The 25,819-nt window shown below is 47.8% G+C and overlaps 1 protein-coding gene across 1 annotated transcript in view; it reads left to right on the top strand.

The window, feature by feature from the left end:
- brox (BRO1 domain and CAAX motif containing) overlaps positions 1-25,819 on the top strand; it is a 44,020-nt gene that overhangs the window by 16,097 nt on the left and 2,104 nt on the right. Inside the window, 8 exon segments of the mRNA XM_052024123.1 lie at positions 6,994-7,089; positions 7,181-7,253; positions 13,772-13,877; positions 14,968-15,057; positions 16,597-16,682; positions 18,076-18,157; positions 20,958-21,108; positions 24,180-24,339. Of these exon segments, the coding sequence (XP_051880083.1) occupies positions 6,994-7,089; positions 7,181-7,253; positions 13,772-13,877; positions 14,968-15,057; positions 16,597-16,682; positions 18,076-18,157; positions 20,958-21,108; positions 24,180-24,339 (844 nt within the window).

Below are 25,819 nucleotides of genomic sequence, written 5' to 3'. Positions count from 1 at the left end.
GTTTCCTCCTCCCTTTAAACCTACCAGGTTCACTGGAAAATTTATTGTTCAACTGTGCAACCTTTTTTTTTTTAAAAGGTGAAAATTAGTGTTTGGGTAAATGGTCCAGAAAACCTGCTCACCTGGCACCTCAAGTCCCAAGACTGGCTGATTATCAGACTTTTACTGTAAATGCAATATACAAGAATGAAAGAAGACCATAGTCTTGGACTTGTACAGCAGCGAAACAGGCCCTTTGGCCCACCACATCTATGCTGACCATCATGCCTATCTTTACTAATCCCTGCATTAATTCCATGTTCCCCTCTGCCCTGTTCATTCAGGTATCTGTCCAGATGCCTCTTAAATGTTGTTACTGTTCCAGCCTCTTCCACCTTAGAACCATACAGCACAAAACAGGCCCTTCGGCCCACCGTGTCATGCCGTCCATCAGACCACCCTCACACTACCTAACCCCTTCCTCCCGCATATCCCTCTATCTCGCGTTCCTCCATATGCCTATCCAACAAGCTCTTGAACCAGTTCAATGTATCTGCCTCCACCACCACCCCAGGCAGTGCATTCCATGCACCAACCACTCTTTGGGTGAAAAACCTCCCTCTGACATCTCCCCTGAACCTCCCACCCATAACCTTAAAGCCATGACCTCTCGTCTTGAGCATTGGTGCCCTGGGAAGGAGGTGTTGACTGTCTACTCTATCTATTCCTCAATATTTTATATACCTCTATCATGTCTCCTCTCATCCTCCTCCTTTCCAGTGAATAAAGCCCTAGCACCTTAAGCCTCTCCTCATATTCAATACTCTCCAATCCAGGCAGCATCCTGGTAAATCTCCTCTGCACCCTCTCCAACGCCTCCACATCCTTCCTATAATGAGGCGACCAGAACTGAACACAGTACTCTAAGTGTGGCCTAACTAGAGTCTTGTAAAGTTGCATCATAACCTCGCGGCTCTTAAACTCAATCCCGCGACTTATGAAAGCCAACATCCCATTGGCCTTCTTAACTGTTCTTTCCACCTGTGAGGCAACTTTCAACGAACTGTGAATATGAACCCCCAGATCCCTCTGCTCCTCCACACTGCCAAGTATCTTGCTGTTTACCCTGTACTCTGCCCTGGAGTTTGTCCTTCCAAAGTGTACCACCTCACACTTCTCCGGATTGAACTCCATCTGCCACTTGTCAGCCCAGCTCTGCATCCTATCAATATCCCTCTGTAAGCTCCGACAGCCCTCCACACTATCCACAACACCGCCTATCTTAGTGTCGTCCGCAAACTTACTAACCCAGCCCTCCACCCCCTCATCTATGTCATCTATAAATATCACAAAAAGTAGAGGTCCCAGAACCGATCCCTGCGGGACACCACTAGTCACTGCCTTCCAATCCGAGGGCACTCCCTCCACCACAACCCTCTGCTTTCTACATGCAAGCCAATTCCTAATCCACACAGCCAAGCTTCCTTGGATCCCTCGGCCTCTGACCTTCTGAAGAAGCCTACCATGAGGAACCTTATCAAACGCCTTACTAAAATCCATGTAAACCACATCCACCACACTGCCCTCATCAATCTTCCTGGTCACCTCCTCAAAGAACTCTTATCAGGCTTGTGAGGCAAGATCTTCCCTTCACAAAGCCATGCTGGCTGTCCCTAATCAGTCCATGATTCTCAAGGTGTTCATAAATCCTATCCCTTAGAATCCTTTCTAACAGCTTACCCACCACAGACGTGAGACTCACCGGTCTATAATTCCCTGGCCAATCCCTATTACCTTTTTTGAACAAGGGGACCACATTCGCAACCCTCCAATCCTCCGGCACCACCCCCGTAGACAACGAGGACTCAAAGATCCTTACTAGTGGTTCAGCAATCTCCTCCCTAGCCTCTCGAAGCAGCCTGGGGAAAATCCCGTCAGGCCCCGGAGATTTATCTGTCTTAATATTATTTAACAACTTCAACACATCCTCTCTCTTGATATCAACAACCTCGAGAACATTACCCCTACCAGCACTCCCTTCCGCATCATCAAGACCCCTCTCCCTGGTGAATACCGAAGAGAAGTACTCATTGAGAACTCTGGCAGCTCATTCCAGATGCCAACTACTCTGGGGAAAAATTTGCCCCTCAGATCCCCAACAAGTTCGCCAAGAGTAAGCCATACTGAGCATTTTGATTCTCCCCACTGATCCCTCCCGCGACACTCTATATTCACAAGCAGCCACTTCATTTCCTGGAAGAGTCAATTTTAAAGGCCCTAGATCGATTTAGAAATAAGAATTTTAGGAAGTTGCTCTTGACTTTTGAAGCATTCTGAAATGAGTTCTGGAAGACTGCAGTGTTACAAGCAGGTCATCCAAAGTTCCAATTATCTTTTGTACTCTGATAACTGTCCAAAGGTGTGACCCCTTGTTCTAAATTCTCCAGATAATTTCTTAGCTTCATATATTATCTGAGCAGGTCTTTATTTGCTATTTACAGAACCTTGTTGTGCAGAAAAGGAAATTGTCAGAAGTGGGAGAGGAAGGAGCGGGTGGGGGTGCAGGAAATAGAATTTTATTCTGAAAAAATGCAGGAGAAATCTTAGATGACCCATCCCCAATGCTGTACACTTGACCACTAGTTTTATCCATGGCCCTGTCTATATACAAACAAATTTTAAAAAAAATAGCTGGATAGTGTTGCAGTTTGCAAAAACAATTGGTGCCAGAGTTTAAAAGCTGGCCAGTCATTTCAACACAAACTGTATTGAGTACCCAAGTAGGACTTGGAAAATCTGCTCAAGCTTAAACAATGGGGACATGTGTTGTTTATTTTAAAAAAAAATCTGGATGGTGTAATCGTAACTGTCGTGGTTGGAGTCTCCTACAATGCAGATAGTCAGAATTAAATTCCATGGGAATGAAGACATGCAGCAGAACAGTAACTACAAACAAATGAGCACTTTGATTCGGGAGCAGTGTGGCTCTGTTGTGTGAAGTTAAAAAGTGTAAATGTGAGACCATGCTCCTTCCGTCGCTTAAAACCCGTAACCTTAACCAGCCCTCACATGCTGCTCGTTGCTACAGTTGAAGGAGGACTTTAGACTGCAGTGGAAAAGCCCCTACAAAACTGCTGGCATTGCAAGTAACATCTGGATCCTGCTGATTAATAAATAATAACAAATTTATAAGTACCCGTCACTCATGTATTTGCATAAACTTAAGAGATGCTCTCCCTTTATTGTAATGTTTTACTGGATTTACTCTTGACCACTCTTGGTGGCCCCAGTACATAAGGGCAGTGTTTGCAGTTGCAAACATAAATCCCACAGGATTTAATGGTAGTTCATTAGCAGTTTGTTTTTGTTTGTGTTTTCCACCTGGAATGTTGGTTATCTGCCAGGTTGGGATACCTGGTGTGGAAGGATTAGTTGGGGACTGTTAGGTGAGGTCTCTAATAATTAGAGTTATAGATCTATACAGCCCGGAAACAGGCCCTTCAGCCCAACTTGTCCATGCCGCGTTGCCTAACTGAGCTAGTCCCATTTTCTGCAGCAAACAATCTGCCGGAGGAACTCAGCGGGTCAAGTATCATCTGTGGGAGGAAAGGAATCATTGACGTTTCAGGTCAAAACCCTGCATAGAATTCCATGTGTCTGCATTTGGCCTATACACTCTCAAACCTTTCTTATCCATGTACCTGTCCAAATGCCTTTTAAATGTTGTAATTACACCCACCTTTACCACTTCCTCTGGCAACTCGTTCACTATGCTCACCATCCTCTGTGGTGGGGTGGGGAGAGAGTTGCCCCTGAGTTCCTTTTTAAATCTTTCCCCTCTCATTTTAAACCTATTCCCTTTTAATTTTGGACTCTCCTATCCTGGGAAAAAGGCTTTGGCTATTTACCATATCTCTGCCCCTCATGATTTTATAAACTTCTACAAGGTCATCTCTCCACTTCCTCCATTCCAGGGAGAAAAGTCCAAACCAATCCAGCCACTCCTTGTAGCTCAAGCCCTCTATTCTAGGCAACATCCTTGTGAATCTTTTCTGCACCCTCTCTCACTTATTCACATCCTTCCTACAGCGTGGCAACCAGTACTGCACACACTATTCCAAGTGCAGTCGAACCAGTGTTTTGCACAACTGTAATGTGATTCCCAACTCTAATGTGATTCCCAACTCTTGTACTCGTTGCTTCAGCTGATGAAGGCAAGCATGTCATATGCTGCCTTCACCACCCTGGTGTACATTCACCTGTCCACATCAACGGTGCTGAGGTCGAGAGGGTTGAGAGCTTCAAGTTCCTGGGAGTGAACATCACCAACAGCCTGTCCTGGTCAAATTACATGGATGCCACTGCCAAGAAAGCTCACCAGCACCTCTACTTCCACAGGAAGCTAAAGAAATTTGGTTTGTCCCCTTTGACTCTCACCAACTTTTACCGATGCACCATAGAAAGCATCCTATCTGGATGTATCACGGCTTGGTACGGTAACTGCTCTGCCCAAGACCGCAAGAAACTGCAGAGAGTTGTGGACACAGCCCAGTGCATCAGGGAAACCAGCCTCCCCTCCTTGGACTCTGTCTTTACCTCTCATTGTCTTGGTGAAGCAGCCAGCATAATCAAAGACCCCACCCACCTGGAACAGTCTCCCTTCTCTCCTCTTCCATCGGGTAGAAGATACAGGAGCCTGAGGGCACATACCACCAGACTTAAGGACAGCTTCTACCCCACTGATAAGACTATTGAATGGTTCCCTTGTACAATGAGATGGACTCTGAACCTCACGATCTACCTTGTTGTGACCTTGCACCTTATTGCACTGCACTTTCTCTGTAGCTGTGACACTTTACTCTGTACTGTTATTGTCTTTACCTGTACTACCTCAATGCACTGTACTGACCCAGTGTAACTGCACTGTGTAATGAATTGACCTGTACGATCGGTATGCAAGACAAGTTTTTCCACTGTACCTCGGTACGTGACAATAATAAACCTTTCTAAATTTGGGCCATACAACAGGAAACCTGCTGGCTTAATCAGCTCTAGCTAGGTCATTTCAGAGGTATTTTAGGCAACAATAGCCTTCTCTTGTGGTGTACTGGGATCGTAGGTAACCACTCCCTAGTTTGTTAATCAACCTAACCTTTGGAAGCTTGACTGGGCAAAACAAGTTGTGTTCCTTTTTTTTAAAGAAAAAAGGCTGTCTACACTAAATTAATAGCTTCTGCAATCAAAATGTAGCCAAAGCACATCACAGCAAGCTCTGCCATAATTCCAGGGTGTATTTTTCTGTCCTTTGTATCTTGAAAGCGGAGATTAGTTCACTTTTTATTTGAGTAAGGGCACACCCAAGTCAGTTAACTCTTGACTGAATGTGCTTTTGGAAATGCATTAATCTGATAAGTAACAGCTGAAATGCTGTGCTGTAAGAGGAAGAGCCTGCTGAAATAACAAAATGTAGGGAACTCCAGCTGCTGTGGATTTTGTCATAGTGTAAGAGATGCAGAGATGAATCACTTTTTTGTAATGGATTTTCAGTTGATCAAGTTTAGTCTTTAACAAAGAGGAAATCTTGTGTGTTTTAAGAATTTGATTTTGGTAGATCTATCAAGGATAGAACATAGAACAGTACAGCACAATACACACCCTTCTACCCACAATGTTGTGCCAACCTTTAAACCTTGCCTAAGACTATCTAACCCCTTTCTCCTACATATCCCTCTATTTTAAATGCCTCCATATGCTCATCAAGTAATCTCTTGAATTTGACCACTGTACCTGCCTCCACCACCACCCCAGGTAGTGCATTCCATGCCCCAACCACACTCTAGGTAAAAAAAACCTTCCTCTGATATCTCCCTTGAACTTCCCACCCATTACTTTAAAGCCATGTCCTCTTGTATTGAGCATTGGTGCCCTGGGAAAGAGGTGCTGGCTGTCCACTCTATCTATTCCTCTTAATAATACGTACACCTCTATCATTGTCTCCTCTTATCGTCCTCCCCTCCAAAGAGTAAAGCCCTAGCTCCCTTAGTCTCTCCTCATAATGCACACTCTCTAAACCAGGCAGCATCCTGGTAAATCTTCTCTGCACCTTTTCCAACGCTTCCACATCTTTCCTATAATGAGGTGACCAGAACTGGATGCAGTGCTCTTAAGTGTGGTCTAACCAGAGTTTTATAGAGCTGCATTGTTACCTCGTGGCTCTTAAACTCAATCCTTCCACTTATGAAAGCTAACACCCCATAAGCTTTCTTAACTACCCTAGCCACCTGTGAGGCAACTTTCAGGGATCTGTGGATGTGAACCCCCAGATCCCTCTGCTCCTCCACACTACCAAGAATCCTGCCGTTAACTTTGTACTCTGCCTTGGAGTTTGTCCTTCCAAAGCGTACCACCTCACACTTCTCCGGATTGAACTCCATCTGCCACTTCTCAGCCCAGCTCTGCATCCTATCAATGTCCCTCTACAATCCTCGACACTATCCACAACACCACTGACCTTTGTGTCGTCTGCAAACTTGCCAACCCACCCTTCTACCCCCTCCTCCAAGTCATTAATGAAAATCACGAAAAGCAGACGTCCCGGAACTGACCCTTGTGGGACACTGCTAGTCACAGCCTTCCAATCTGAATGCAGTCCCTCCATCACAACCCTCTGCTTTCTACAGGCAAGCCAATTCTGAATCCACATGGCCAAGCTTCCCTGGATCCCATGCCCTCTGACCTTCAACATTTCTTTTGTTGGATATTTAACAACAGTGATGAAAAATGTTATGCAAAGTCTGATTTTTCTCATTGTGCTGCCCAGAGTTGCAGATTACAACATTTAACAATGCCATTTGCATACATATTCCCTGCAGTTAAGAATGGGAAAGAGCCCTTTGTTTTATTTTGTTGTATCCTTTGAGAAACGGGCACCCCAACAAGTTGATCTTGAACATGGATGTAGATTTCTCTTTAATTTATCAAAGATTTAGCTGAATATTTTGACTTTGATCTCAGTGCCCAGCAGGATGCCATCTTCGATCTCGTCTCAATGGAGTTTAACATCGCTCTCTGGCACACAAAGTATGCCTCCAGACTTGCTGGAAAGGAGGAGTAAGTACTTGGATTATTCAAAGTCAAACATCCTCGTGCAGAGCTGTTTCTGAATTGAAGTTGATTAACATGGATGTCAATTCACTCTTAGTATAACAGTGGATGAAGCAAAAGAGGTGCACAGAAGTTTAAAGACTGCAGCTGGAATCTTCAAACATGTCAAGGTAAGGAATTGCTGCTTCCTTCCTGCCTTCTCCCCGAAGACCTGTGCACACTTACATAGAACACTACAGCACAGTACAGGCCCTTCGGCCCACAGTGTCGTGCCGACATTTTATCCTGCTCTAAGATCTATCTAACCCTTCCCTCCCACATAGCCCTCTATTTCTCTATCATTCATGTGTCTTACAGTAGCTTCATTGAAGGTTTGGTTCCAGAGTATTCCATAGTCCCTTTGCCTAAGGATGTTGCATAGGGGTAGGTTAGGGGAATAGGGAGGGAGCAATCAGTGATGGGTGGGAGAGAGGTAGCCCATCCTATCTGACCTGCCCCAGAAAGCAGCTGCAGAGCTCAAGGTTTTGCCCATGCCTGTTGCAACACAGTCCTAGGCCACTTTTTACTATGCTAGGCAAGTTTTCACTTATTTCTGAACAACCTTTTCCAAACCCCAACTAGATGTCACAAAGGGCAAGAGTGACTCCATTGGTATCAACTTTGGCTCCCAGTGCAATGTTGATTAAGCACTGCATTGTTCCATGGCCCAGCCTAGCTGGACACCAGGTAGAACGATAGACCTGTTCTATAGAAGCATGAGGTTTAATTGACCCCTGAGCTTTCTTCCTTCATTTCAGTACCGACTTGCTTGGTATACACCAAGTGTATTGTTGGATTTGGTGTGGATGTTAAGTCATGTGTGTGTCCCATATCCAGACTATGAATTAAATGGACTTATGATGCCATCTTTCCACTTTAATCCTTTTCAAAATAATTGTACAGGTGAAACCTGTGCTATGGGGGTGATGTTCCTAGAAAACTTTCTGTAATGCAAAGCCATGTCATCTATGCATGCATCAAGAAATGAGAGTTGGGGGGGGGGGGGGGGGGAGAGAAAATGTTCACTTAAACTTTGAGAGCAAGTTTTATTCTGTTTCTCAATTTTTTTGGGCAGTGATATGTGAATTCTGTAAGGGCAAATTTCCATAACCCAAATAGCTGTAATGAAGGGGTCACCTGTAGTATAAAACTGATTTCCAGTGTAGGGGATTTGAATTCCCACTCGTATTTGACAAGTAGAATAGAGTTGGCATGTGCAGTTAGTATAAACAGAAGTACATTGTAAATCGCACACACTTCAAGAAGAAATAAAACTCACTTTTGTGTCTGTCAGCTTCTGATTAGATTCCGTAAGCTCCTGGTTACAGGCAGTTGCAGTCTGGCTCTTTCCATTTACAATTTTCATAAATAAACCCAAGTTCAGGATGAGATAACAAAAAAAATTTGCATTTTAAAATGTGCCTTGAGTGGGAATTGTGCATCTCGTTTGGATTTATAGCTGTATGTGGTTAGGCCACGGGCAGAAATCAAATGCTCATGATGTACAATCTCTTTGGTAGGTTTCAGAACAGCTGTCAAACTACACAACGGCTAAAAATGCAAATCAGATTTACAATAACAATTAAACAAACATGAAATAAATTGACAGGTAAACAACAAATGAGTGTTTAATTTACACCAACTTTAATCCATTTTCCCCCCACAGTGGGAAGGTAGATGTTTTGTTACTTGGGTTGGCTACATTTAATAACCTCAAAATGGGGACAATTTGTTATTGACTGTGGCTACAACTGGTGCAGATAAGGCACAAAATTCATCCTGCCCACTGATGATGATTTCAGCATACAACCAGAAAACTGCATTGTTCTGTAACCCAGCGAGAAAGGGGTGCTCTGGACTGTGTCCTCTTTCTCTTTCACATCTGATTCTTCCTCGTCATGCTGCAGTAGTTAGTGGCAAGAGCTGAGCCCTTGTGATTGCAGGGTTATGAGAAATGAAGCAGCAGTGAGCCTTGAGACTGGCCAGCCGTGACTTCTCCAGAACAGTCCTGGCACAGCAATGACCTGTAATCAGGTTGTTGTTGTGTCTGTTCATTGTATACCTGAGCCATGTAATCATTTAAAAACCCTTATTGTCCAGTAATCATCAAATGCAGATTTGCAGCAGACTGCTAGTGGAAATAGTCATTGTGGCTTCTATCAGGATTCTGGGGATTAACCTACAATGCATAATGTGGTGCATAACTGGACACTGAGGAAGGTGGATTCTCAGTGCTATACCGGGCGATTATATGGTGTGTCAATGGGACATGAGTGTTGTCGGTGACACCTTGAACTGTGGAGGTTCCTGCTGTTGATAATCTCTCTGACGAGAGAACAACACGTACTCTGTATGATGTCTCATGGCAGGTAGTTCTGTCCTGGATCTGTGACTATCCTCTCTCTGTAGTGTATGCAAACTGTGATATCATAATCACCAAGAGAGATACAGCATAGAGACAAAGCTGTTGACCCACTGGGTCTGTGTTGACCATCAAGCACCCATTTTTGCATTAATCCTACCCTAATTCATTTTACTCTCCCCTCAATCCCATCAACTTCCCCCCCAAATTCTACCACTTATTTATGCAATAGGGGCAATTCAATGGCCAATTAATCTAACAGCCCACATATTTTGAGATGTAGGAGGAAATCGGGGCACCCGGAGGAAATCCACGTGGTCACACAGAGACTCTGCAAACTCCACACATCTTGGCCATTAGCCAAGATCAGAACGAACCTGGCTCACTGGGGCTGTAAGACAGCAGCCCTACTGGCTGTGCTGCTGTGCCAGCAGAGTAAGTCAACATACTGATGCCTGCCTTGATCACAAGTCCTGGAAAAGCAGCTCTCTCTCCACTCTGCGGTTCTGAGTTGTAGCTGAAGTTTGTAGCATATCTCAGTAAGAATGTCATCACACAATCGTATGAGTCCCACTGTTGGAAAATTGCTCCCTAAACTCCCTGGGTGGATATGGTCACCACTGGGCGCCTGTCGCCATTCCCTTCTCTTCCAGCAGGTTGTACTGCTCTGTACACCATCTGCTTGTTCTCCCCGCCACAGACCTCAAGAGAAATGGTGCTAAAGCATGGGAAAGAGAGAGAACAATTAGTCCAGCTGCCTGTTTAACACTGGGTGTCCACTGCACTGCTGCCCTCCAGGTTGGAAGTGCTGGTTTTAATTAATGATGCAGACTGACATTAAGGTTCTCCACTGTGCATGTCAGGTAGGTGATGGTGTTGCATACACCAGTGTAGTGATAGGGCAACTTGCATAAGGTATAGGAGCAGAATTAGGCCATTCAGCCCATCGAGTCTGCTCTGCCATTCAATCATGCTGATTTCTTTTTCCCTCAACCCCATTCTCCTGCCTTCTTCGTGTAACCTTTGACGCCCTTACCAATCACGAACATATCAACCTCCACTTTAAATACACCCAATGACTTGGCCTCCACAGCCGTCTGTGGCAACGAATTCCACAGATTCACCACACTCTGGGTAAAGAAATTCTCATCTCTGTTCTAAAGGGACGTCCATCTATTCTGAGGCTGTGCCCTCTGGTCCTAGACTCTCCCGCTATTGGAGACATCCTCTCCATGTCCACTCTATCCAGGCCTTTCAGTATTCGGTAGGCTTCAATGAGATCCTCCCTCATCCTTCTAAACCAGCCAGTACAGGCCCAGAGCCATCAAATGCTAATCATATGTTAACCCCTTCATTCCCAGGATCATTCTCTTAGACCTCCTTGGGACCCTCTCCAATGCCAGCACATCCTCCCTTGACATGGGGCCCAAAACTGCTCACTGTACTCCAAATGTGGTCTGACCAATGCCTTAAAAAGCCTCAGCATTACATCCTTGCTTTTATATTCTAGTCCTCTCGAAATGAATGCTAACATTGCATTTGGCTTCCTTACTACCGACTTAATTTGCAAGGTAATCTCTAGGGAATCCTGCACTAGGACTCCCAAGTCCCTTTTACAGCTCTAAAATTTCTGAATTCTCTCCCCATTTAGAAAATATTCTATGCCTTTATTCCTTCTACCAAAGTGCATAACCCCACACTTCCCTACACTGTATCCCATCTGCCACTTCTTTGCCCATTCTCCCAACCTGTCCAAGTCCTGCAGAATCCCTGCTTCCTCAACACTACCTGCCCCTCCACCTATCTTTGTATCATCTGCAAACTTGACCACAAAGCCATCAATTCCATCATCCAGATCATTAACATATAATGTGAAAAGTAGCGGACCACCAACCCCTGCAAAACACCACTAGTCACTGGCAGCCAACCAGAAAAGGCTCCCTTTATTCCCACTCTTTGCCTCCTGCCAGCCAGACAATCTTCTATCCGTGCTAGTACCTTTCCTGTAATACCATGGGCTCCTATCTTGTTTAGCAGTCTCATGTGTGGCACCTTGTCAAAGGCCTTCTGAAAATCCAAATAAACATCCACTAACTCTCCTTTGTCTATCCTTCCTGTTACTTCCTCAAAGAATTCTAGTAGATTTGTCAGGCAAGATCTCCCCTTAAGAAAACAATGCTGACTTTGGCCTATTTTGTCATATGCTTCCAAGTACCCCAAAACCTCATCCTTAATAATGAACTCTAACATCTTACCAACCTCTGAAGTCAGGCTAACTGGCCTATAATTTCCTGTCTTTTGCCTCCCTCCCTTCTGAAAGAGTGGAGTGACATTTGTGATTTTTCCAGTCCTCAGGAACCATTCCTGAATCCAGTGATTCTTGAAAGATCACTACTCATGCCTCCACAATCTCTTTCAGAACCCTGGGGTGTAGTCCATCCGGTCCAGGTGACTTATCTACCTTCAGACCTTTCAGCTTCCCAAGCACCTTCTCCTTAGTAATAGCGACTACACTCACGTCTACCCCCTTCCCCCCCAACTCTCTCGAACTTCTGGCATGTTGCTGGTGTCTTCCACAGTGAAGACTGACACAAAATACTTACTCAGTTCATCTGCCATTTCTTTGTTCCCCATTACTACCTCTCCAGCATCATTTTCCAGCAGTCTGATGTCCACTCTTGCCTCTTTTACTTTTTATATATCTGAAAAAGCTTTTGGTATCCCCTTTTATATTATTGGCTAGCTTACCTTCATATTTCACCTTTTCTCACCTTACTGCACTACAGGTGGGCATGTGGGAAGCCATAAGGACGTTAATAATCACGGTGCCCAAACTGCAGCATTACAGTTCTGGTTCCCTTTGGAATTCTAGAGTTATCGCTTAAGGTGGGGGTTAAACTGAGTGTAATAAATGTACCAGGACTGCTGTTCAGATATAACCCTCTCTTCCTTTGAAATGGTATCTACCTCCCCTGCTGATCATCTGGTACTCCCTTACTGGGTGGTTATTTAATGATTTATTTTCTTCATCTGATAAGTGGGAAGCATGGAATGCGGTCCCATTGCTTTCTGGAGTGAAGTTTATGTTAGGCCTGAATTAACACACACTACAACCTCCTCCTACCACGATGCACCTTGTATTTGTGGTAATTATAGACAGCCATGTTATTCTTTGATTCAACAAACCTGCCCACGTTGTTCACGGGCCTGATGGAATTTGTTCATTAGCTGGAAAATAAGTGAGATGAGCTACCCCCTCCCTCCCACCTCCACACCCCTCCCCTCCCCTCCCCTCCACAATCCAGAGCGGCATATGTGATCTTACCTAAAGAACACAATAACTACATTGTCAGAGTGATACTCAGTTGTATTGAAATAAATAATCTAGGTAGCAATTCATATGAACAGTTTGATGCAGAAATACGGTACGTGTATTGCACGCTAAGAAATTTGGAAGCACCATGCTATGCAAGATTTTTCTAAATCTGGCCGCTGTCTGTAAGGAGTTTGTACGTTCTCCCCGTGTCTGCATGGGTTTCCTCCGGGTGCTCTGGTTTCCTCCCACATTCCAAAGACGTATGGGTTAGGAAGTTGTGGGCATGCTATGTTGGCGCCGGAAGCGTGGTGACACTTGTGGGCTGCCCCCGGAACACTCTACGCAAAAGATGCATTTCACTGTGTGTTTCGATGTAAATGTGACTAATAAAGAAATCTTTACTGGCCGGGACAAGGGGCTTTACAAGTGACTCCTATCGGACTTTTCAGTTATTTGCCCACCAATGTGGACATCACCAGCATTTATTGTCCTTGTTTTGAAGAGACAGTTAAGAGGCGAGCACATTGATCAGTCCTGAGTCAGTGTTCTTTGTAAAGTGGAACTGCTCTGACTTGGTTTGGGAAGGTCTTGTATCGAAGAAGTGTGTGTGTCTGTCTTCTGTCATTAGGATCCCTCAATATGATGAGAAGCAGCTCCTCAATGGTGGCCCCATTCTTCTGGTAGATGAGAATTGATTTAACATTTTGAATGTGTGGTTGTTCCTTTCCCTGTTGGTCTCCTGTCACTTCTAGCCTGGAATCCAGAATGTGACCCTGCTGTAACTTACTGACGTGTGTGTGTGTGTGTCAGAAATCTGATGTCATTCCTGGAACCCTTTCTGCCTTGTTGGTGTGCGGAGAGCAGACATTTATACTGGTTTTCTGTTGCTGACCTAGTGAAGCCTCAGTCTTTATCTCTGTTATACCCAATCTGGTGCTGGGTCTGATGCCACTTACTTTTGTTCTGCTCAGGAGAATGAAGTAGGCAGACTTGTGACAGCCCCTGAGAAAGGAAAGGACCTCGAATCGCGGGTTCTTGACACCTACATCGTTCAGTGTCAAGCGGAGGCTCAAGAAGGTACGAATGGGGAGGGGCAATGCCCAAAGCTCTGAATTCTTTCCCACTGTAACCACGGCAATATAAACCTGCTCTTATCAACAGAAGGGCAATTTTACCAGACGTGTAGCCCAGAGAACGAGACCTCGGATGCCACGTGGCATTCAGTTTCTGCAGCAACAAACAATCTGCTGGAGGAACTCAGCAGGTCGAGCAGCATCTGTGGGAGGAGAGGAATTGTCAATGTTTTGGGTCAAAACCCTGCATCAGGACTTGCTCCAGATTCCAGTATCTGCAGTCTCTTGTGTCTCCATTCAGTTTCTGTAAATGTCTGAAACTATCTGTACCTTTTAAAACCTAAAGATTGTCATCAAAAGCCTGACTGGTCCATTAATGCCCTTTTGAGAGGGGAAACTACCATCCTTGCTCGGTCTGACCTTTGTCGACCCTGCTCTGGAGCAACCCAGCAGGTTCTCCACAGTGACAGTCCAGCAGCTCAGGAGGTCCCATCATCTCCTCAGTAACAGCCCGGTGGTTCACGAGGTCCCGTCATCTCCATCTCTGAGGCACCAGAGGTGAGTAAAATACCAGCAAAAAAAGGCAAACTGCTGGAAGAACTCAGCAGGTCAGGCAGCATCTGTGAAGGCAAAGTTCACACCCCGTAACCTGAGAAAGTTATGGGCCAAACACAGCCAAACGGGACTAGCATGGGTGGGCATCTTGGTCGGCATGGACCAGTTGGACCAAATGGCCTGTGTCTATGCTGTTTAACTCTATCAGGACTAAAATGGGGGGGCGGGGGGCGGGGGCGGGCAGGAGAGAGGGAGAATAAAACTAGTAAAATACCACGCTTGACAATGCCATCCACTTACACCTGAGCAACATGTTTCTGCCTACCTGACCCCAAATGTTGCTGTGTCAAGCTGAACACTACTTGGGGTGATGTGCTCTGTTGCCCCGTTAAATCTTCTCCATCAGATCCAAATCCTGCCATAAAGAATGCTCAAAAGTTGTATAAGTTGCCTGTTTACTGATCAATATTAATAAAAGCTTAAAAAGTTGAGGGCATTGTTTCACCGTGAAGTAACCATTGGTTTGTCTTTGATTAAAGTGACCATTGCAAGAGCCATTGAACTAAAGCACAACGCAGGTCTAATTGCAGCTCTGGCTTATGAAACAGCTAACTTCTACCAGAAGGCTGGTGAGTATTTTATTGCTGATTCCCTCCTGCCCCTTTCTGTCATGTTAGAGAAAACTTGTTGATCGTTGAAAGTGATGTTGTTTAATGTTCTGGGGGAATTCCCCTCTCAACATTTTATTTTGTAGCCACTGCCATGTCTGCTAGGTACATGGCTTCCCTTGCTGTCCAAGTTTATGCAAAGAGCATTCATTCCTTTAGTAGGAACATTCCTGATGCCCCAACTAATCTGAGCCAAACTAACATCCCAGTAAGAGTAGTACTTGGGAGGGTGACTCAGTTGATCAAACTGGTCAAGTCGTGCTGGGTCACTAATCACTCTATGGTCTTGTCTGCTGGATCTACAGACCTGGTTGGGAACGGGTATGAAATCCTCCTGAGAGAATGGGCAGCAACCCTGACATCCAGGTAGTGTCAGAGGGATGTGAGCTTTAACTTTCTTTTTTCTCTTCCCACCCCCTGAGGTTCTCATGATAAGCCAGCATTTAAAATATTCTGTCTGTTTGGTTGCATATGTTGCAGGAGATTAGTAACTGACCAAGAATTGGACTCGGGATAAATCTGTACTGTTACTGTACTGTTGTGGCTGCTGCTGGTTGTAGGGGTTCAATCCTGTGCAGACATGGACTTTCTTCGATTTGCAGCAAAGGAGTTCTTTATTCCATCCGAATGTACATCATACATCGGGAAAGATTTAAATGGGACCTGAGGGGCAACTTCTTCATGCAGAGGGTGGTGGGTATATGGAACGAGCTGCCAGAGGAAGTGGTTGAGGCAGGTACAATAATGACATTAAAAGACATTTGGATAAGTACATGGATAGGAAAGGTTTAGATACGGGGCAAATGGGACTGGCTTGGTCAGTATGGATGAGTTGGGCCAAAGAGGTTGTTTCTGTGCTGTATTGCTCTATGACTCTGAGTTGGGATCCCCTACCCCAATAGTGTTGCAATCTCTTGTCAGCACACTTGCAGCCAACTCTTCAACTCATTCAGCACAGATGGGCCTTGAACTGGCCCTGTCCAGGTCTCTACAGCTCAGCAATTTGCTAGACCCATTCTTGTAACTTCGTGGGAGCAGGTAGGGCTTCCTGTGGTGCCTTTAAAGCACTGTTCACTGTCGGTAAAACAGCTTGACACTGAGTCGCATCAGGAGATATTTGGGTGATGATTGAGTTATTTCAAAGCATCATAAGGTAGAAAAAGGGGAGGGAATTGCAGAGTTTGGGAACTTGGCGGGTGCAGGCTCGGCTGCTGCAGCTGAAGTGACTTTAAAGTGCGGGACTGAACTTGGAGGCACACGGAGCTCTGGCAGGTTGTGGGTCCGGAGGAAATGACCAAAATCGGGAGGGATGAGTGTCCATGGAGAGCATGGGATGAACTGGACTTGGTGTGGGTCGGATGAGTCTATAGGTGTGGGAGACGGCCAGGAATGAGATAATTGGGACAGTCGGATGCAGCAGTAGGGTTTGGGAACGGGTGAATTGAGACAGCAGAATGTGATGGAAGCTTCAGCTCTCATCTGACCACCTTTGTGCTGCAGATCACACCCTCACCACCTTGGATCCCAGCTACGCAGCAAAATGGAGGAAGTACCTACAGCTCAAAAACTGCTTCTACCTGGCTTATGTAAGTGCTAAACTGGAAAGTAGAGCAGTAAGTTATTAACTTTAGGTTGTGATATTTAGTGAAAGCCCATCAGTTGAAGAAACACAGGAGGAAGCCTACAGCCTGATATCCCCTCCACCTGCCTCCACATTGGGGGAAACCTGACCACAGGCTGCCTCAGAGCACCCTTCCAGTTCCCCTGTCCCTACCCCTTCCTCATTGAGTCTAGTGACTTTGGTGCATGAGGATCAGTCGGTCTGATGTTCTTTCTGTTTGACTAAATTGTGTCCAGCAACTTGTCGTTGATGCTGACGTCCATTTCCCACCCAATGGCACCGGCAACAGTGAGGAACCGGATGGAGTGTTGGGCCACTGAGTGATGTCCCCGGCCTCATTTCTTGCTGTTTCTTTCATGCTTGCTCCTTCAGGCTGGCAAACTCTGCTACTCAATTTCCCCCGTCACTGAGCCATGTGAGGCACTTTTGGGCAAAGGCACATGAGAGGAAGTGCTGCTGTATTGTTGCACGTTGGGAGTCCTGTACAGCTGTAACATTCAACAAGCACCAAGACCTCACTTAGTTGGCAGCGAGAGGGGCCCTTCCCATCCAATCCGTCCTGCACGGTTGGAGTCTCACTCCCGATGCACCCTGCCCTCCACATGGCTTCAGTGTGGATGAGCCTACCCTCCACATCTATGTGGACTGTGCTTTCAATAAGGAGGTCTCGAAGAGGATGCAAGGGTTCATCCTAAGCAACTGTTAACAGAGGGCCTTCTGATCTATGGGCTGTTCCCAGGGACAGGTATCGAAGCAGACATCGGCTGCTGCTGGGCTCACTTCGGTCTGCCCGAAATGTGTTGTTCTTCCAGTGCAACAAGATATCCGTAAGGGAATGTTAGCACATTCCAGGGTACAGGAGTAGGTGCTGAGGGACGCTCTGAAGTTTGGTGGCCACTGAACTGGCTCTGTGGGGAAGGACCACCTCTGGGGTCCTGATACCACTGGGCACAGAGGGGCTGAGCCCTGTGTAACAGCCTCTCAAACACCTCATGGGGGCATTGCTCAACAGGAAACCCGAGTGGCTTTAGTGCGTTGTAAAGAGTATGTGTTGATTTGATGGCGCAATGAATGTAAAGGGAGACGCACAGTGATTGGATTGCATTTCATGTATACATTTTTATGAATAAACTTTTATTTTTGAAACGTGAAGCTGTAACATTCTACGCAAAGACAGTGCAGCCAATGGATGATGATGGAAGCTGGAGCTGCCTGCCCAGGGATGGATGTTGTGGTGTTGGTTGAGCCTGTGATCCCCTTGGCTCTTGATCTAGTTCTGGTCCTGAGCACCACGTGAGGTTGGAGAGGGCAAGGATTCGGTGTCCTGGCTGTAACCCGTGTTTGTTTGTTCCCTGCAGGCATACTGCTACCATGGCCAGACCCTACTGGCCAGTGACAAATGCGGGGAAGCTATCCGATCTCTACAAGAAGCGGAGAAGTGTGAGTACACTGGGTCGTCGTTGTCTGCCGTCTCTGGCTGGGAGTCGCCCAGGTTGCATGTGGTGACGGAAACCCCTCACGTGCTGGCTGTGGGCGCAGGGCAGTGTTGCTTACAGGGATCACTGGTGTTGAAGGAGAGCTCTAAACTGGGGGGGGGGGGGGGGGAGCAGCTGGTGTCTGATGCTGTGGAAGGGCCATTCTCACTGTGTAATGTGCTTTCAGGCACTGCAGGTGAGAATGAGCGAGGTGGTTAAAGCAGCACCTGTTCAATGGGGACTCGAGAGGCAGCAGACGCTGAGATCGGAGCAACATGATCTGCTGGAGGAACTCAGCGGGTCAAGCAGCATCTGTGGTGGGTTGGGGGGGGGGGGGGGGAGGAGAAATTGTCGACGATAGACTGTCGATGTTTTGAGTCAAAACCATTCAGCCCATCAAGTTTGCTCCGCCATTCAATCATGGCTTTTTTTAACCCCATTCTCCTGCCTTTTCCCTGTAAACCTTGACCCCTTTACCAATCAAGAACCTATCAATCTCTGCCTTAAATACACTCAATGGCTTGGCCTCCACAGCCCTCTGTGGCAACGAATCCCACGGATTCACCAGCCTCTGCCTGAAGAAATTCCTCCTCATATCAGAGATGTCCCTTTATTCTGAGGCTGTGCCCACGGATCCCAGACTCTCCTACTGATGGAAACATCCTCTCCACGTCCACTCTGCCTCATTCCCATGTCTCCAGATTCCATCCCATTCCAAAAATCTATCGGTCTTTGCCTTGTGTACTTGACGACAGAGCATCCACCGCTCTCTGGTGCGGGATTCACAACCAACTCTCCACATATATGACGTCGTTGTCCTGAGATCATTCCCCAGTTCGAGGTTGTCTGGCCTCTGTGCACCGACCCTATCAACCTCCCTCACGAGGCTGTGGTTACCCACAATCCTCATTTCTTGCCATTGCCATGGTAACAAGGGCCTTAAGTCCTACAAAGGACCAGGCAGTGATAGGATTAACGCAGGAGTAGTGTACATGGGTAGATGATGGTCGACATGGACTCGGTGGGTTGAAGGGCCTGTTTCCTTGCTGCGTCTCTCGAGATGGTTCCCCCGAGGCCGGTGTGTGGTGGGGGGGGCCGGTTCCCCCGAGGCCGGTGTGTGGTGGGGGGGGCCGGTTCCCCCGAGGCCGGTGTGTGGTGGGGGGGGCCGGTTCCCCCGAGGCCGGTGTGTGGTGGGGGGGGCCAGTTCCCCCGAGGCCGGTGTGTGGTGGGGGGGGCCGGTTCCCCCGAGGCCGGTGTGTGGGGGGGGGGGGGGGGGCCGGTTCCCCCGAGGCCGGTGTGTGGGGGGGGGGGGGCCGGTTCCCCCGAGGCCGGTGTGTGGGGGGGGGGGGGGGGGGGCCGGTGTGTGGGGGGGGGGGCCGGTTCCCCCGAGGCCGGTGTGTGGGGGGGGGCCGGTTCCCCCGAGGCCGGGGTGTGGGGGGGGGGGGGCCGGTTCCCCCTGCGAGGCCGGTGTACTGGGGGTGGGGCCGGTTCCCCCTGCGAGGCCGGTGTACTGGGGGTGGGGCCGGTTCCCCCTGCGAGGCCGGTGTACTGGGGGTGGGGCCGGTTCCCCCTGCGAGGCCGGTGTACTGGGGGTGGGGCCGGTTCCCCCTGCGAGGCCGGTGTACTGGGGGTGGGGGGGGGAGCCTGCTCCTGCGAGGCCAGTGTACTGGGGGTGGGGGGGGGGGGGGGAGCCTGCTCCTGCGAGGCCGGTGTACTGGGGGTGGGGGGGGGGAGCCTGCTCCTGCGAGGCCAGTGTACTGGGGGGGGGGGGGGGGGGCGGCTTCCCACTCCCCCCCCCCCCCCCCACCGCCGGTAGGTGTGCAGGGGGGCCAGCTCCTGTGCTGTGCAACTCTGGCTCAAATATGAGGAAAAACTCTTGAGAGCTGATTTTAATCTGGAACTTGCTCCCTCTCATCAGTCAGGTCAGTGAGTATAGAAGTTGTACAAGGCGTTAGTGAGGCCACGTTGGAATATTGTGTTCCGTTTTGGTTACCCCACAATAGGAAAGATGCCATTAAGCTGGGAGGGTGTTCAGAGGGGATTTACAAGGATGTTGCCGGGACCCGAGGGACTGATTTATGGAGAGGGGTTGAGCAGGTTGGGACTTTTTTCACTGGAGCGTAGGAGAATGAGGGGTGACCTTATAGAGGTGTATAAAATCATGAGGGGCATGGATAGGATGAATGCACTCAGTCTTTTTCCCAGGGTTGGGGAATCAAGAACTAGAGGGCACAGGTTTAAGGTGAGAGGGGAAAGATTTAACAGGAACCTGAGGCGCAACTTTTTCACCCAGAGAGTGGTCAGTATGTGGAACGAGCTGCCAGAGGAAGTGGTTGAGGCAGGTACATTAACAACATTTCAAGGGTACTTGGACAGGAATGTAGATAGGAAAGGTTTAGAGGGATATGGGTCAAACGTGGGCAAATGGGACCAGCTTAGATGGGAAACTTGGTCAGCATGGACCAGTTGGGCCGAAGGGCCTGTTTCCATGTTGTATGACTCTGACACTATAAGGAGATGGAATCAATTGGGATTTTCCAAAGGGAATTGGATAGACCTTTGTAAATTGTTTTCCCTCAGAGTTACTGGGGATGGGACTGACTGGATTTTTCTACAGAGAACTAATGTGGGCTAAAAGGCAGCCCCCTGGGACACATTGGTTGTGTGACAGGGTAGTTCTGACCTTTCCCATTTGGCCCGATGTGACACAGATCTTGTGTGTCTCCTGGCTTCAATTCCATCCTCTCCTCCTTTCAATCCCACAGACTACTCCAAGGCGGAGATCTTGTGCAAGGAGTACGGGCAGACAAAGGGGCCGGGATCCACCGCCAAACCATCCGAACACTTGTTCTTCAGGAAGCTGGGAACGTACGTCAGGAACACCCTGGAAAAGTGTCAGAGAGAGAATGGGTTCATGTAAGTGTCTTTCGGACCGTGAGCAGTTCGGACAGGGTCACCGTTCATTGACCACCCCTCCCTTGGGTGGGAGGAAGTTGGCTGCCTTGCCTGCTCGCTTCAGAGGGCAATGAAGGGTCACCATGTTGGTGCAGGACTGGACTCGCACAAGGAAGGCAGGTTTAATTGGTGTCGTGCAACTTTTATGTTCATGTAGAGTCATGCCGCGCTTATAAGATATGAGCTGCTACCATTACAGAATTAAGTCAAATTGCAGACCACTGTGGTGGGGCTTGAACTTGTGTTCACCATATCCCTGTGCCCAGGATGACCCAGTGCCCAAGCTGTGAGCCCTTCACTGCCTCATCGAGCCCTTGGTCTCCAAGGGTTAGGTCCTGAGGAGAAATACCACAAACTGGGATTGTACTCGCTGGAATTTCAGAGGGGATTCGACGGAGTTTCCAAGACATTGGGGGTGAAGAAATATTTGGCTGAGGAGCCAAGGGATTTCAAGTTAAGAAACATTACCACTTACTGAGGGCTGTTGTAGTTTGGAGCCACCTTCTGCAAAGAGCAGCTGATGCAAAGTCGCTTGTTATGTGACTTATAGAGGTGTATAAAATCATGAGGGGCATAGATAAGGTGAACAGACAGTCTTTTTCCCCAGAGAAAAGGAATCAAAAACTAGAGGGCATAAGTTTAAGGTGAGAAGGGAAAGATTTAAAAGACCTGAGGGGCAAATTCTCACAGAGGGCGGTGCGTATATGGAACGAGCTGCCATAGAAAGTGGTTGAGGAAGATATATTAACAGCATTTTAAAAGATATTGGGACAGGTACATGGAAGGGAAAGGTTTAGAGGGATATGGGCAAATAGGATTAGCTTAGATAGGCATCCTGGTCAGCGTGGGCGAGTTGGGCCGAAAGGCCTGTTTCCCTGCTGTATTACACTATGACTAAAGTTATCAAGTCTGAAAATCTATGGGGGATTGTTAAATCATAGGTTCGTACAGCACAGAAACAGGTCCTTCAACCCACCGCGTCCATGCCAAACGGCAAGTCGCCATCTATACTGATCCCAGCTACCAGCACTTGTCTGTAGCTTCTATACCTCGGTGGTTAAAGTGCTTGTTCAGATACTTAAATGCCGTGAGAGTCTCTGCCTCCGCCGCCACCTTGGCAGTGCGCTCCAGATCCCAGCCACTCTTCCTCAGAACCCCTTGACCCAAGTCTCTGCCTTCCCGTGATTGCTCTCTGAAGGTATCATTTAGTACGGGGACCGGGTCACCTCCATCTCACTGAAAGGCAGCCCTGGCTGGAAGGGCCGAGTGGCCTCCCCTGCTCTTGTTTTGCTGGTCTCAAGGTGCCATTGTTCAAGGAAACTGGGATTGTGCGGGTGTTTCGGGAGTTGTTTCACCCGGATCAGCGGCAGGTCCCCTCTCTCGAGGGCCAGTGGGTAAACGGTAAGGTGCAGCAAACTGATGAAGTTGAACCGGGGGAGGGAGGGAGGTCCGAGCTGCCTCACGAAGTAGGAAACTGAACCATGCTTCAAGCTGTTCAGCACCGGCTCCAAATGGGCAGGAAGGTGCACAGGACCGGAGTGTGCTTGGATGCAATATCCCCAGCATGCTGACATGTCTGATCTGGGCAGCAGAACCTTTGAGGATATCGTCGTCACAGCAAAGATCGGTGTCCCAAGTACAAGAATGGGCTGAAGGGAAGGGCAGCACTGAGAGAACAAGCCAGTTGCACAGTGTGATCCGGTTCGGGAGTCTGAGGCACAGTTGCCGCCAGCTGGGTACACCTTCCTTCGTTCATTGCCAGGACAAGATGGTGTACTGCCCATCCCTAGCTGCCCCCATCCCGTGGATCCTGCTGGGCTGTTTCCACCACATTGGTGGCAGTGCAGTCACATGGACCAGACTGGGTCAGGAGGGCACATCTCCTCCCGTGTAGGGCATCGGTGAACCATGTCCTCTCACAACACCACCACCCCCCACCCCCCGTTACTGAGATCTGTTTCCTATTCCAGGTTTGTTTAAACTTGCCAAGGAGAAAAGTACAGTTCGAGGTGGTGGCAGAGGCAGAGACTCACGGCATTTAAGTATCTGAACAAGCACTTTAATTCAGGGAGTCTGGAGCTTCCCTGAATTCTCTGTTCATCGGTACTAAATCTATTACAAACTGCACCAACTCCCATCCTACAAACATCAGTCCAGCTCCTCCTCCTCCTCCCTCTCCCTCTCCGGGCTTTGACTTGGGATCACAACAGTGGGTGAATATTACCATTTCTCCGTTTCAAGCTGACTTTGCAAATCTTGGAAATTCCAACCCCCCCCCCCCCATGTTTACCCCAAAAGCTCTCCCCACATTGCTGCATTTAGCCAGTAAACCTTTGCTGCTTTTACATCACCTTGGCCTTTCACATTGGTGGAATTTGAAGTAATTGGAATTGTTTGATAGTTGGGAATAAAACCAGGCCACTTCAAAATCCGGGTATTTGTTCTGGACCCTTGAGAGAAGTTTGTTTTGGTTTGGGTATTTTCCTTAGCCCGTACGTTATTATAGTTTTGTGGCTAATTTCATCCTTGGTCACATCTCCCTGCAACAGGAGGAGGCCTTGCTGCCCATCGGGTCCCTACCGGCTGTCGGAACATTCCCATTAATCCCTTTCCCCCTTGTTTCCCTGTAACCTATTCTCTCCTGCATGCCTATTGCCACCTCACTGCAGGCAGCAACACTTGGGGCAACTTAGAGGCCAATGAACCTCCCAACCTGCACGTCCTTGGGCTGTGGGAGGAAACTGGAACACCCAGGGGAAACCCACACAGTCACAGGGAGAACATGCAAACTCCACACAGGCAGCACCCGAGGTTGGGATTGAACCCAGGTTTCTGGCGCTGTGAGGCAGCACCACTTGGACCTAATCCTGATGCTCTGTTCCTGAACACACCGCGTCCCCTATAATGTTGTTAGCTCCATTTCAGCCAAGAGTATATCGTCCGGCCTCTTAGTGGTTGGTTTCATGCAATCTCAAGGCTCCATCCAAGAAACATTTTGGTCAAGTGCTGCCTGTTTCTTCTTCCTTTTCAAGCTATTTCCAGAAAGTTCCACCAGAGGCTCCACAGCTGGAGCTGAAGGCAAGCTACGGTCTGGTGGAACCTCAGACGTTTGAGCTCCCGGCACTGGGAGCTGTGTGGAACCAGGAATTGTACGCTGCATTTGACATCACCAAAGGCCCCAAGGATGACAAGGTAGGAGAGAACATCCCCTCCGTCCAGGGGGGAGACGAATGCATCTTTCTGCTGCAAAAGTGTTCTGTTCACATCCTTTCCCTGATGAGACCCTCACCTGCTCCACCATTCGATAAAGCTGTGGCTGATCTGCCATCTGATCTTGGTCTCTGCTCCACTGTTCTGCCCTTTGCTCAGAACCCTCAACTCCCCTTTACTCCCAAAATCTATCTGCGCCTTGAGTCTGTTCAGTGATCCTGCCCCCAAAGCTCAATGGGGTAGGGAAGTCTGAGAGTCATGATCCTCAGAAGAAATTTCTCTTGCCCTAAGTGGGTGATCCTTTGAGGTACTTCCACCATCCACAATAGTCAGACCACCTCAGAACCTTCTCTGTTTCAACTAGATCATCTAGCATTCTTCGAAACACCAGAGGTGTTGTGCACAACCTCTGTTCATGTCAACCCCTCCGCACCTGGAATTCTCTGAGTAAACTGTCTCGGAACTACTCTCCCCAATTGCATCTTAATTAAGGAGACCTAAACTCCTCTCAGTGCTCCATTTCTGGTCTCAGATGTAGCAAAACTTCTCCACATTTGGAACTCCACCCCCTCCCCATATGATTAAAGGCCAGCATTCCTTGGTCGTTATAGCATGTTCTAACTTATGTGCCTTTTATGAGATTGCACTGTTGAAACAGAATTGTTACGGCATAAACAGAGGGTATTTGACCAGTCAAATGTTTGTTGCAAGTCCTAACGGAGCAGATAAATAACCCTTGCTGTTCTTACCCCAAAACGTGGATAACCTCACATTTATCCACCTTGTGTACCCTCTGCCATAGCATTGATCTCTTTTTGTATCCCTTTGTAGATTATTCTTGCATAATTGCTCTTGCACATTATTTTCCCACCTATCTTTGTGTCATCAGCAAGCTTTGGTTACAAGGTGCCCTCATCAGTCTATAGCACGGATTGTGAGTGGCTGAGGCTCCACTGATCTCCACAACCAACCTGGAAATGACCCACATGGAAAATCAAAGCTGCAGGTGCTGGAAATCGCTGCAAACACTCATCGGGTCAGGCAGCATCTGTGGAAGGAGGAACTGAATTAAAGGTTCTTCTGTTTCTCCTTCCACAGATGCTGCCTGACCTCCCGAGTGTTTGTAGGATTTTCTGTTTCTCTTTGTGAAAATGACCCATTTACTACTCCAGTTTCCTGCCAGTTAACAGGTTAGAGTCATTGGGCGCTACACCACAGAAACAGACCATTTGGCCCAACTTGTCCATGCTGACCTAACTACACTGATCCCATTTGCCACTTTAAGCCTTTCAAAAAAAAGGTCTAAACACCTTTTAAACACTAATTGTATTTGCCTCTACCACCAGCTCCAGCTCATTCCACATATCCACCATCCTATGTGTGTGTGGTGGGGGGGGCAGGGATCTTGCCCCTCAGGTCCCATTTAAATTCCTTCCCTCTCACCTTATAACCTATGCCCTCT

The sequence above is a fragment of the Pristis pectinata genome, chromosome 10 (assembly GCF_009764475.1).
Source record: "Pristis pectinata isolate sPriPec2 chromosome 10, sPriPec2.1.pri, whole genome shotgun sequence".
NCBI classification, from domain to species: domain Eukaryota; kingdom Metazoa; phylum Chordata; class Chondrichthyes; order Rhinopristiformes; family Pristidae; genus Pristis; species Pristis pectinata.
Note: the sequence above shows the minus strand (reverse complement) of the source record. Positions and strands in the feature narration are given on the sequence as shown.